The sequence below is a fragment of the Sphaerodactylus townsendi genome, linkage group LG03 (genome assembly GCF_021028975.2).
Source record: "Sphaerodactylus townsendi isolate TG3544 linkage group LG03, MPM_Stown_v2.3, whole genome shotgun sequence".
In the NCBI taxonomy this organism is placed as follows: Eukaryota; Metazoa; Chordata; class Lepidosauria; order Squamata; family Sphaerodactylidae; genus Sphaerodactylus; species Sphaerodactylus townsendi.
The window spans coordinates 21,551,637-21,565,390 of NC_059427.1; the positions used below are offsets into that span (position 1 = coordinate 21,551,637).

General features: G+C 45.3%; 1 protein-coding gene across 1 annotated transcript in view; it reads left to right on the forward strand.

Moving 5' to 3' along the window:
• The window catches only part of LOC125427745 (zinc finger protein 585A-like), a 24,198-nt gene extending 12,108 nt beyond the window's left edge, over nt 1–12,090 (forward strand). Inside the window, exons 2-7 of the mRNA XM_048487300.1 lie at nt 35–205; nt 2,049–2,092; nt 2,228–2,354; nt 4,213–4,437; nt 6,867–7,091; nt 8,519–12,090. Of these exons, the coding sequence (XP_048343257.1) occupies nt 35–205; nt 2,049–2,092; nt 2,228–2,354; nt 4,213–4,437; nt 6,867–7,091; nt 8,519–11,097 (3,371 nt within the window). The 3' untranslated portion in view covers nt 11,098–12,090. The remainder of the gene's footprint in view (nt 1–34; nt 206–2,048; nt 2,093–2,227; nt 2,355–4,212; nt 4,438–6,866; nt 7,092–8,518) is intronic.
• The last annotated feature ends 1,664 nt before the right edge of the window (nt 12,091–13,754 follow it).

The window sequence follows — 13,754 nt, forward strand, 5'->3', positions numbered from 1 at the left end:
CCAGCCGCCTCCCCCACTTCTCCCTCCGTGCCAGCCACGATGCACTGCCAAGCGGAGCAGAGCCTGGCTCCCCCCGGGCAGCTAGAAACAGCCAGGCGGCGATACAAGACTTTCATGATCGACGAGATCCTGTCCGAGGACACCTGCGATGACCTCGGGAAGCTCTCTCTCTTCGTCGGACCCGAACTGCTGCCGCCCTGCACCGGTAAGGGCTTCAGAAGCGGCCGGGAGGGGTAAGGGGGGGGGGGTGTCGATCACCAGACGGAGGCTGAACTTGGAGAAAAGTTGAGTCTCTTTTCCCCCCATCCCACCCAAAGCTCTTGGAGCGCTCCCCGTCGGAGATCTTCGGCAGGAGTTAGCTAAACAAACGACTCGATCCCGTGAATCAGGTTTCCAAGCCTGAAAAGCAGAAGTCCGCCCTCTCAAAGGGATCCCGGAATTGTTTATTAGGGGTCATCGCTGGTGGCCCCAGACCAGAATCCAGACGTGGAGAAAGTACCCCCCCCACACACACACAAGTTCTTCCATTATTCTCTTTGCCCATGCGCTACCCACTTTAGTTTTGCAAGTATGAGGTCATTTTTGCAGTAAAACGAGATTATTCACTCATGGCTCATGGATTCTCTTACACTGATTCTTATTTGTTCAAGCCCTAATTCTGCTGGTGCTTAAAAAACAATAAATCCATATTTCAAAGTTGTCCCAGAAACCTCAGTTATTCTCCCTGGCCCAGGGCCCCTGGTTTCTCTGGCTGAATTGGCTTCAGATTGAAAGCTGGTAGAATTTATTCCTTCAGAGCTGCCTAGGATACCAAAAAAGATAGATTTGCTGCTGAGATCTAATGTTTGACCATGCAGAGGAAATAGACAGGTGGGGAAAGGTAGATGTTAATGTGATAAATTGTGCCTGTTTCTGAAGACTCCATTGCAGTCAAATGAGGGCTTTGCAAAAAAAAAATATTAAAAGCATGTTTTGGAAGGTTTCAGAACAAGTTATGACGAGAAAAATATGGTAAAATCATAATAAATGGGAGAAGTGGTGGAAGATATATGAGGAAGGAGAATGAGGTGGCTGCCCATATATAATATTACACCGTTCCTCGATGTAAAATGTAATATATAATAAGCCTTACTAATATCATAAAGGAGAGACAAACTACTGATAAGAGCAATTATGATATAACTACATCCCTACATTGTTTTACAAATGTTTTAATGACATGCATTTGTGAAGGGAGTTCATTTTAATGGTAGTTTAATGTGATATTATAGTGTAAATAAAAGAGATTTTGAGAAGTTGAGTCCAGCAATTCCAGAGCATTCCAACTGTTTTGCAATCAGTTGTTAATTTCTAATAAGGGGAGTGTGTGTTCAAGTAATTCACAGGAAGAGAGAAATTGAGGCACCTATGCCCCTCTGAATTTCCCCAAAGGAGATATAGTCTTAGATTGGTTTTATGGCAAAGTTTTATATGGATTTAGTCTGGATAGAGCCCTGGGTCTCCATTTTGGAAATGTACCATGGGCTGGTTGCATAGGGGAGGTGGAAGGCACTTTGCACATGCCCACAGTACTCTTCTGGTATTCCAGGCAGAGCGGTAACTCAGATCAGAAGACTTTACATGAGACACAGAGGAACTACTGTGCGTGTGTGTGTGTGTGGGGGCAATTCTACAATTTGTTCAACAATTTATTTGGATGAGGGAATTGGCTGCGAGCTTGAGGGGGAAAATGGAAGCCAGAATTTGTTTTGTTACTACTGGAGATGAGAACTAAGGGGTTAAAAGTCAAGGACTTTACAGAACTGTGGGGGGATGGGGGAGAGTAGAACAAAGGTCTACAGGGAGGGGCCCCAGAGGAGACGGGATCCCTCTAAAGAAATTGATTTTCCTTAAGTCAGGTCAAGTACAGATTCATTCTTCAGAAAAGGAATTGAGCAAATCCAAGCGTCATCTTTCCAACTGGGCACAGACTAGACCTTGTGTCTATACTTTTGCTTCTTCTTCTTTTAATTGAAATTGTTGCACTGTTTTTTTCTCTCACTTTCCAGATAAAATCCAGGTGAGATCAGCCGAAATAGCCCAGTCTGCTCAGGTAAATCAGTTGATCTCTCCCTCTCCCCAGGGGGGAGCTGTATTGAAAGTCTGGGGGAGGTGAAATTCTTGCATTCCACCTCTAGGCCTCAGGCACTTCTGAGTGAACTTGGAAGGTTTGTTTCCCTCGTTTCAGGTCCTGGAAGCCAATCAGCAGGTGGTCGCTCTGTCTGCTGACGGACAACAGTATCTCCTGGCCGCAGATCAAGAAAGCCTCTATCAGAATGTCATGCAAGATAGCAACGAAACACTCCCCTCTATGGGTGAGGAACAAACTATTCTTTAAGGGCTATGCATACACGCCCTGGCTATAAATTGTGGGAGGGGTCGCTATGTTAGCCTGTGGCATCAGAAACCAAAAAGAAGTCTTCTGACACCTTAAAGATAAGTCTGTTGATTTTTAAGGCATCTTGTTTTGCCAGAGCTTCCCCCCACCACCACCACCACCCTCCGAGCAAATGGCAGAGATTCTTCTGGACTTGGAGACAATGAATAGAAGAGGGGTCTTTCAGGGTGAAAAGAGGCTTATTAGCAACAACACCAGCCAATAGGCACTAACAAAGAAAAATAGTGTTTATAGCAGCAGATGAAGGTTACAGGAAAATCAACCACATTTTTATTCCCTTCTCTGGCCTGGCATGTTCTCTCTCCTTTGGGTGGGCCAGAGAAGTTTGGCCTCTGCGTGTCTGCCTCTGGTTAAGAAGAAGAAGAGTTTGGATTTATATCCCCCCTTTCTCTCCTGCAGGAGACTCAAAGGGGCTTACAATCTCCTTGCCCTTCCCCTCTCCCAACAAACACCCTGTGAGGTAGGTGGGGCTGAGAGAGCTCCGAGAAGCTGTGACTAGCCCAAGGTCACCCAGCTGGCGTGTGTGGGAGTGCACAGGCTAATCTGAATTCCCCAGATAAGCCTCCACAGCTCAGGTGGCAGAGCTGGGAATCAAACTCGGTTCCTCCAGATTAGATATGTGAGCTCTTAACCTCCTACTCCACTGCTGCTTATATGCAACCGGGGGTCTTGCATTGGTTCCTACCGTGTTTCCCTGAATATAAGACATCCCCGGAAAATAAGACATAGTAGAGGTTTTGCTGAAGTGTGAAATATAAGGCATCCCCGGAAAATAAGACATAGCGCATCTTTGGGTGCAAAAATTAATATAAGACACTTATTTTCGGGGAAACACGGTAATCAGCCATAACCAGTGGTGGGATTCAGGCTATTCGCACCTATTCGGTAGCTATTTTTTTTTGTCTAGTTCAGAGAATGGTTGTAATCCAAACCCTGAGACCTTTCGGAAACGGTTATTAAATTATTTGAATCCTACCACTGGCCTATAACCCTTCCCGGGCTTTCCAGTTTTGGCTGATTAATCTCTGCAGTTGCCTCTGTTTGCGTTTATTAACATTCAGATTCAAAGGCAGGCGAAACACAGACATAGCTGTTCATGGCAAAGGAAAGGTGGGGTAGGCCCAGGGAAGAATTGTGTCACACTATCAAATTCCTTGATCCAGTCTTTCACATTTTTTACTGCAGGCCCCAGAACTGTTTTTCATCTTTCTGAGGAACTCTGGAAGTTGCATTATTGAGAAAACCCGAGTTAAGGCTTCACGAGGGCATATTCGTATTAGGGTTGTCAGCAGGTCCGGCTGGCACTCCCACACATGCCAGCTGGGTGACCTTGGGCTAGTCACAGCTTCTCGGAGCTCTCTCAGCCCCACCTACCTCACAGGGTGTTTGTTGTGAGGGGGGAAGGGCAAGGAGATTGTCAGCCCCTTTGAGTCTCCTACAGGAGAGAAAGGGGGGATATAAATCCAACTCTTCTTCTTCTCCTTCACATATTTTATGGAGGGATAAAAGTGTGGGAGCCTGCCTGACCTTCCCCACCAGTGGCAGGCCACACCAGAGAATGCAGAGAATCTGCACCGCCCTATCACAAAGTTAAGAACCTGGGCTGGATTTCCTTACATTGTTCTCATGATCTGCTTCTTAGGACCCGGTGTGGTGTAGCGGTTAAGAGTGGCGGACTCTTATCTGATGAACTGGATTTGTTTTCCCACTCCTTCACGTGAAGCTTGCTGGGTGACTTTGGGCCAGTCATTCACTTGCGTTTCCTCTTCTTTCAGCCTCTCCACTTCAACTCCAAGCAGGATTTCCAGTCCACAATTCTGAACTGCTGACCCGTCTGGAGCCAGAACCACAGGCCTGGGCCCCGGAAGTCCAGAGGTCCAATGATGGCGCTGAGGACCAGCCGGCTAAACTTCAGCTGGCCAGAAGTCCAGAGCCAGGGATGTGGTGGTATCCCTACCAGAGCCCTGTGAGAGTGCCCAGTTCAGACTCATCTTCTTCAGGTTAGGAAGACTGGCATCTTTGTAGAAGACTTCACTCAGAGCTGGCTGCACAGTTGTGTCTTTGGGGCCAGATAGAACAGCTTTTTACTCCATGAGGTGGGGGGAAGTGATGGGCAGTTAATGAGAGGAGTTGCCAACAGGTCTGGAGAAAAATATCCTACCCTTTAATAGAGACTTAAGGTGTGGAAATGGGTAGCTGAAGATCTTCCTGGCATGGAGGAAGAAGAAGAGTTTGGATTTATATCCCCCTTTTCTCTCCTGTAGGAGACTCAAAGGGCCTTACAATCTCCTTACTCTTCCCCCTTCACAACAAACACCCTGTGAGGTAGGTGGGGCTGAGAGAGCTCTGAAAAGCTGTGACTATCCCAAAGTCACCCAGCTGGCGTGTGTGGGAGTGCACAGGCTAATCTGAATTCCCCAGATAAGCCTCAACAACTCAAGTGGCAGAGCAGGGAATCAAACCCGATTCCTCCAGATCAGAGTTCACCTGCTTTTAGCCACTGCTCTTAGCCACTATGCCACTGCTGCGTAGGTAAAATAATGTCCTCTAAAGCCAGTGTTAATCAGCCACAACATATTTTCTCCTGGCAGTTGGCTATCCTACCTAACACACACAATACGTGGCGGCTGCTTTCCCAGGATTAAATAGCAACGCCTTGGAGATCAATGCTTATTTGTGAGTCAGGGTTCACTTCATCAGATCCATGTGCAGTTTTTGTTGAAAACAATTACATTTCTACTCTTGAGATCAATTGACGGGGCTGTGGGGAGAAGGTAGAAAGGGAGGAACCAATGAAAAAGTACCCACTCGATTCAAAGTAGTTGCAAGCTGCTCTCACCCACTGATAGATGCATGGGGTAGGAGTAATATGGGATGTAGGCACAAAAGATACCATCAGACATTAACACATTAGTCTTTATTATGATTCAAGATGAGCGCACGATACACATTGATGATGCATAGTCTGCAATGATCGTCTTAAACAGTACTCAGTATCAGTAATCTACATAGATTAAAATATAAATTAAATACTGAGTTGTTAAAACTGAACCACAATTTTCTGCCTGAAGGAGCATGTCACCGCACAGAATCTTGTTATCTTGAAGGCAGTTTCATTGGAGCCATTGGAGCCATTGGCAAGGAGCACGGAGATAGAACAGTGGTTTCATATGAGACACATTGAGAGAATTCAATAGGACAGTACCAAGATGATACAAAGGTACTCCTTGCACTCATAACAGGTGGATCATGCTGAGACATTAGCAGCTGTAGTGAATGAGTGAGTGCATTATTGTGATTTCCTGCACCCTGCTTCTTAGGAGCCAGTGTGGTGGTGTGGTTAAAAGCGGCTGACTCTTATCTGGTGAACTGGATTTGCTTTCCTACTGCTCAACATGAGCGGCAGAGTCTTATCTGGTGAACTAGGTTTTATTCCACACTCCTACATTCCCGCTGGATGACCTTGGGCCAGTCACAGTTCTGTCAAGAACTCTCTCAGCCCCACCTGTCTTACAAGGTGTCTGTTATTTATTTATTTATTTATAATCAATTTTATATACCTGTTTGCCCCTCCCGAGAAGAGATCTAGGTGGGGTATGAACGCATCCTCTTGTAAAACCATCTACATTAAAACCCAGTTAAAACAATGAGGATCATTTGAAACTGCTAAATTTACAGCGTCCAGCATAAACTTCATACAATATAGCCGAAGCCCACCCTGGAAAAAACAAACCCAGAGAGCTGAGGGTACATAGATTCAGGGGGGCCCAGGAATGCTTAAAAAAGAGGGGAAAAAAAAAAGAAGGGAGGCACATCCAGGCGAGGCCCCTCGCCGCCCGAGTGGAACCATCACGAGGTCCTTGCAGGCACTCATGCGGAACTCACTCAAAGGAATCCCACTGGGCCCGGACAACTGGTGGTAAGAGTGTTCCACCAGGCAGGGGCCAGGGCTGTAAAAGCCCTGGCCCAGGTAGAGGCCAGCCGCATCATCAAGGGGCTGGGGACCACCAGCAAGTTGGCCTCTGCCGAACGCAGAGGAAGTAAAAGGACACTATGGGGTGAGACGATTTGAAGAGTCTGAAGAGGGGAGAGCAAGGGGAAGGAGTTTGTAAGCCTGTTTGAGACTTCTTACAGGAGAGAGAGGTGGGGTATAAATCCAGACTCTTGTCCTTCTAGTCTGAGGGCTATTCAGTAAGGATCATTTTAAGCTGCTAAATATCCTCTGCTGTTTTTCAGTGCTCTGGCTGGGGTCTTAACTGCCTGTTAATGTCAATTGTGTTTATGCTGTTTAAAAAAGCAGCAATTGGGGGTTTGTGGAAGGTGACCCCCTTGCTCAGCTCTCTCAGAGAACTGGTCTTCTGCTCTATTTCTTCTTTCACACAGAAGAATTGATTTGATAACTCATTCACTTGCTTTCCTCTTCTTTCAGCCCCTCCTCTTCAACTCCAAGCAGGATTTCCAGTCCACAAATCTGAACTGCTGGCCCATGTGGAGCCAGAGCCACAGGCCTGGGCCCCAGAAGTCCCGAGTTCCAACGACGGTGCTGAGGATCAGCCAGCTAAACCACAGCTGACCAGGAGTCCAGAGCCAGGGACGTGGTGGAATTCCTACCGGAGCCCAGTGAGCGTGCCCAGTTCAGACTCATCTTCTTCAGGTTAGGAGGACTGGCATCTTTGTAGAAGGCCTCGCTCAGAGCTGCCTACACAATTGTGTCTTTGGGGCCAGATAGAACACCTTTCTATGCCATGAGGTGGGGAGGAGTGATGGGCAGTTAATTAGAGGAGTTGCCAACAGGCCTGGAGAAAAATATCCTACCCTTTTAATAGAGACGTAAGGCGTGGAAATAGGTAACTGAAGCTATTCCTGGCATGGAGGTCAATAATGTCCTCTTAAGTCACTATTAAAAAGCCATGACCTTTTCAAAAGCTTGGACGACGAAGGGAACGCTGTGGACGTAGCATACCTTGGTTTTAGCAAAGCTTTTGACAAGGTGCCCCGTAATATTCTTGCAAGTAAGCTAGTGAAATGTGGACTAGACAATGCTACTATTAAGATGGATTTGTAATTGGTTGACTGAGCGAACTCAACGGTTGCTCATTAATGGCTCATCTTCATCTTGGAGAGAAGTGACTAGTGGGGTGCCATAGGGTTCTGTCCTGGGTCCAGCGCTATTCAATATTTTTTGTCAATGACTTGGATGATGGAATTGAGGGAATGCTAATCAAATTTGCAGAGGACAACAAATTAGGAGGGGTAGCTAATACCCCAGAGGACAGAGTCAGAATTCAAAATTACCTGGTTAGAGAGCTGGGCAAAAATAAACAAATTAATTTCAACAGAAATAAATGTAAGAGACTATACTTAGGCAGAAAAAATGAAATGTACAGATATAGGATGGGTGACACCTGGCTTGACAACACTACATGTGAAAGGGATCTGGGAGTCTTAGCAGACCACAAACTGAACATGAGTCAGCAGTGTGATGCAGCAGCCAAAAAAGCCAATGTGATTCTGGGCTGTATCAATAGGAGTATAGTGTCTAGATCGATGGATGTAGTTATACCTCTCTATTCTGCATTGGTTAGACCACACCTGGAATATTGTGTACTGTTCTGGGCACCGTAGTTCAATCTACAGTGATTAAAATATAAAATTAAATACTGGGTCGTTAAAACTGAACCACAATTTTCTGCCTGATAGAACATGCCATCGCACAGAATCTTGTTATCTTGAAGGCAGTTTCATTGGAGTTATTGGCAAGGAGCACGGAGATAGAACATTGGTTTCATATGAGACACATTAAGTGAATTCAATAGGACAGTACCAAGATAATACAAAGGTACATCTTACACTCGTAACAGGTGGATCATGCTGAGACATTAGCAGCTGTAGTGAATGAAGAAATGAAGATCCTTATTCAGGCTTGAGATGGGGGGTGGCTCTTTTGTGCGGCAGCCAACACAGAGGTTGTGTGCAATCCATTTTCATGGGTATTTTTGTGAGTGAGTGCATTATTGAGGTTTCCTGCATCCTCTCCCTGCCTGCTTAGGGGACTGACTTTTTCTGTCCTTATCCCGGCAGATAACGAATCGTCAAGTGAGAAAGAGGAAGAGAGGAATGTTAAGCCAGAAGGTCTGAGGATAACAAAGCCTCGGGCAGCTTTGCTGGGCAACTGTGAGTTGCAGCAAGAAAACTGTGAGTCTCGGCAGAATCAGCAGCCGGTACAGCTGCAGGACAGCACAAGGATACAGTTCAGTGTGACAAGTGAAAACGACAAAGGACTCCTTAAGAGCAGAAAGAGGAAGTCAAGAACGGACCCAGAGAATAATCTGTTTGTGTGCCCCCATTGTAGGAACGGCTATCACAGGAAATCAACACTTAACAGGCATGTGGAAACAATCCACAACAAGACTAAACTCGACGATTGGGCCCCCCGTACAAAAAGTTTCCTTAAAAAATCAAACACTGGGACCCGTGTGAAGAGACGCCTGAAAACCTCCCATTCGGGAAAGGAACCTTACGAATGCCCTGAGTGTGGGGAAAGCTTCCAGAAGAGCGCCTCTTTCACCAAGCATCGGAGGACTCACGCCGATGAAGTACGATTCCAGTGTCCTGCCTGTGACAGAAGCTACATAAAACAGCGGTATCTTGTTAAACATCTGATCAATGCCCATTCAGGAGCCTATCTCTCCGAATGCCTGGACTGTGGGAAAAGCTTTCTCGGCGAGGAAGATCTCAGTATGCACCAGACAAAGATCCATGGGGGAGGAGGTTTCCGTCAGTGTCTGGACTGCGGCAAATGCTATCAAGAGAAACTGTCCCTAATCACTCACCAGACTCTACAAGATCCTTTTCAGTGCCCAGAATGTGAGAGGAGCTTTGTGTGTAAGAGAAGCCTGGCTAACCATCGGCGCATCCACCAAAAAGAGAAACTTCGTAAATCTCTGAACCAGGAGGGAAGTGACCCAGAGGAATCCCTTTACAAGTGTCCTGATTGTGGAAAGTGTTTCAAGGTTGAAAGACGTTTTGTGAATCACCAGAGAAACCACATGAAGGAGCAACAAAGTCTACAGCCTGACCAAGGGGAGATCTTGAAGGTGGAAGTACAAGATCCAGATATCCACACAGAAATGCAACGCCATACAGAGTCTGCTTGTGGAAAACCACTTGGAGCCCGTTTATCCCAGCCAGAGGCTGAAGTGGAAGAAATGCTCCAAAGGTCTCCTGACTGCGGGAAGATCTTCGGGGACAGTCAGTGTTTTGCTAATCATCAGAGTATGCACATTAAAGAGGGAACATCTGACAATGCTGACAGTGAGGAAACGATTGAAGAAAGAAAGCTACCCCATGCTCATCAACAAGAAGGACACCAGGAAGGAAAGCCCTATCAGTGTGGTAGCTGTGAGAAGTCTTACGCAACCCAGTATTATCTCACCTGGCATCAGCGCATCCATGCAGACAGAAGACCCTATAACTGTACCATCTGTGGGAAAACCTTTCCCTACAGATACAGTCTAGCTCTTCATGAAACAACCCACACAAAAGGAAAAGCCTGTCCGCATAAATGTTCTTACTGCGGAAAAGGGTTTACCACCGAAACATCCCTCTCGAAGCACCTGCAACGGCACCTGATGGAAAAGCCTTATCAGTGTAATGTCTGCGGGAAAGCCTTCCCCTACAGATATTCTCTCACTCACCATCAAGAAATCCATGTGAAAGGAAAGGCCCATAAATGTCTTTTCTGCTATAAAACCTTCAGGACCAAACATTTCCTCCAACGACACATGCGTATCCACTTGGAGACAAAATCCTACCAGTGCTCTGTCTGTGGAAAAGCCTTTGCAACAAAATATTCCTTCTATAGACATCAGGACAGGCACTTGAGTAGACATCTTTCTCCCAGCAGTGGGAAAGATCAAGTTGATGGCTCAGCCCTGGCAATAGACCAGGCAAGCGATACAGATGAAAACTCCAACAACTGGTCTGGCAGCTCAACTCTTTTTGGACACCATGTGGAAGAAACCCCTGTTGAGTGCACCAAGAGTGCAGATGGCTCCCCGCTTGCTAGATGCCAGAGTGTCCATGTAGAAGAAAATCCCTCTAAAGCATTAGACTGTGAAGGGGTAAATCCCATTCCAGCATTAGATGGAGATGCACCCTGCAACGGTAGCTCAACTCACTCGAGCCTTCAAGGCCAACAAAAGCATACTTGTTCTTACTGCGAGAAAACTTGCAGAGACAGATATTCCCTCGATAAACATGAGAGAACCCACACATCAGAGAGGTCATATCAGTGTGAAGAGTGTGGAAAAATGTTTCACAAAACCAAATACCTTATCAGGCATCTGATAACTCATACAGACCTCCGTCCCTATCCATGCACTGAATGTGGGAAACATTTCAAATCAAAGTCCCACCTTCATAAACACGAAAAGGTCCACAAGAGACCCTTTAGCTGCTCTCTTTGTGGCAAAGGACTCACCACCAGCGCAATTCTTAAGAATCACCTGAGAATCCACAGAGAAGAGAAACCACTTAAATGTAGCGAGTGTGGTAAAGACTACAAATCAAAGATAGCCTACAAGAAACACCGGAAGGGACATTTCCAAGAGGGCTCATCAAAGGTGCCCAAAGAGGATCCGTCCAATCAGATTTTTTAAGTCTTGTTTTCCATGATGTAATGTGACAGTCACTGATTGACTATATGAGGTGCTTCAAGACCCAGCCTAGGGTGTGTCAGGACAGAAACATTTACATATTCCAGAGGGGTAGCTAGGTTACTATTTTGCAGCAAAAATAAACCGGTATTTTGGGACACCTTAAAGATTTAACAAAATTTTATTCCAGCATAATTTTTGTGAATTAGAGCCCACTTTTTCAAATGCTGTGAATGCATATTCAGATAAACCTGGGATCTTCATAAAAGGAAAGGTAATCCGCTACCTCACAAACACTGCCTTTACCTGTGCAGCCTGAATGCACCTATTGTCTTAACACAGGAAATGATGTCCTTGTTGCCACTTCCAATTATATCCTCCTGTTAATTCCACTCAGGGTTCACCCAAAAAACTGAATCAAGTATTGAAGGAAGATACAAAGTTAAAACACTAAAACTGCTCGTGTGCCTAATGGTACAGGCTTGTTGAAGGAATTGTCACAAAATAGCCATATCTGGCAGGAATCAAAGTCTTTCCTAAGTCTGCGCCATTTCTACTGTGACTCTGGTATAGGAGAAGGTTCATTCTTACCACAGTGAATGATCTCACTGCATTAATTATAAGTTTTGTTCCTCATAAAACTGTTGTCAATAGCTTGTGGGGGGGGGGGGATCTTGCTAAATAAGCTTAGTCAAATGTCAGCATTAGAAAAAAGGGGGAAACTTGGCTCTAATTGGAGATCAATTGAAACAGACACCAGGGAAAACCTGGATCTAGCAATGGATCTTGTTGAAAGGAAGGAAGGATCCGGAGAGAGACACATCTGATTTTTTTTCTGAGCAGGTGAAAAATGTATATTTAATATGTATGCCTTTATGTGTGCCAATGGGTGTTTGAGCAAAGCTTCACATAGACCACAATTGTAAGCACAGTTACTTGGAAACACCCTCTCGATGATGAGGGATCTCTGTATTTAGATAATTATAAACATGAAAGGGTATGTCTAGTTTTGGTTTGGAACTTCAGAAATGCGTTTCTATATTTGCCCCTTTAAATATGTATATATTTCTGTGTGTTTAAGAATTGGAATCTCCACCCTTTTTCAGCATTCTCGTTCTCTTGCAGATTGAACAATCTCTGTATTCCTTGTGTTACATATGAAACACACAACTATTGACCATAGTTCTAAAAGAAAACGGCTGGGTGGTAAAGCCACTTGAGCACGGCCCTTTCCACACAAGCCCCCGAAAACTTTTTGCAAACATTTTCAAAACCTCCCATTTGTCCACACTCACTCCTTTGAAAATGCTTCTTTGCCACCATTTTGTGGTTGTTCAAGTGTTTTTTTTAAAGCAACAACAACAGATCTGTAGATCCAACACTGTGAGGTTTCAAAGCCTTGCACTGCGATTCTCTATGTAGACACGACCTCCCATCCAGGTTTCACTTGAACAAGCATTCCATCAGGCAGGGGCCACAGCTGAAAAGGCTCTGACTCTGGTGGAGGACAGCCAGGTTGCTTTAGGGCCAGGGACCACCAGCAAGTTGTCACCTGATGAGCAAAGTGCTCTTTGGGTGGGTGGTATTGAGAGAGATGTCTCTCAGGCGTCCAAAAGGCCTTAATCCAGCTGGTTACTTGGCAAGGAAAAGTTCTTTTATTTCCCTGCTCATTTACTTCTTTTATAACTACCCCCTGTTAGCCGTTCATTGAAAAAGGTTGATACACAATCCTGCCTATCATAAACCCCCTCTGGGGAGAAAAGAAGGTGGTGGCTATAAATGAAGTAAACAAGCAGGGAAATAAAAGGACTGTTCCCCACCAAGTGATTAGCTAAAAGTTGATATTAATATGGCTGGATATTCCATGGATGGTACCCTATGGCAGATTCCTCATGGGCCAAAAGCAGCAGTGTGAAAACATTGTGAAAACAGTTTAAACCATTTTACACCGTTTTCACACTGCCGTTTTTGGCCCATGTGGAATCTGCCTATGTTTCCAGGCAATGATTCATACTCCCCTCCTCACTTTGTTTACTCACACACAACCCTTACCTTAACAGCGCCATGAGTGATATCTTGTAGAGAGGTCAAATGGCTTATTTGGGCTTTCAAGATTTTCAAAAGTATGTAGTTCACTCAAGAATCCTTACAACGGGCCCAGGGTTACAGAATGGAGAAGCTGTTTCCCCTGGTGAGAGAGACTGAGTGATTTTTAAAATATTTTTTTACTGGAGAAAGACAACTGAGATCTCTGATCCTTTTGTCGTGGTGATAAGGATACTGGAATTATGGACCGTCCCTAATCTTAAATAGAACACCTGATACCACACCTCAGCTGAGACCCTTGGTTTATGGTTGCCAGTAATCTGGAGAAAAGATGTCTTGCCCCTTTAAAACAGGCTTAATATGAGGAAATGCATTATGCAGTTGAAGCAGTTTCATAGCATGAAAGTAAATAACATCACCTGCATAGTAAACAATACACCATTAAGCTTCTGCTAAAGGGACAAGATATTTTCTCCAGAATGTCTGCAGCCTTGTCTTGGCTCTCCCTCTGTCTGCTCTCTGACTGTTGTAGCATACCCGGGCAACTGCTTATCCAATGAGGGAGAAGGTACCAAAGTGGATGGAGAGGCAAACACAGCCAAATCAGTCACATT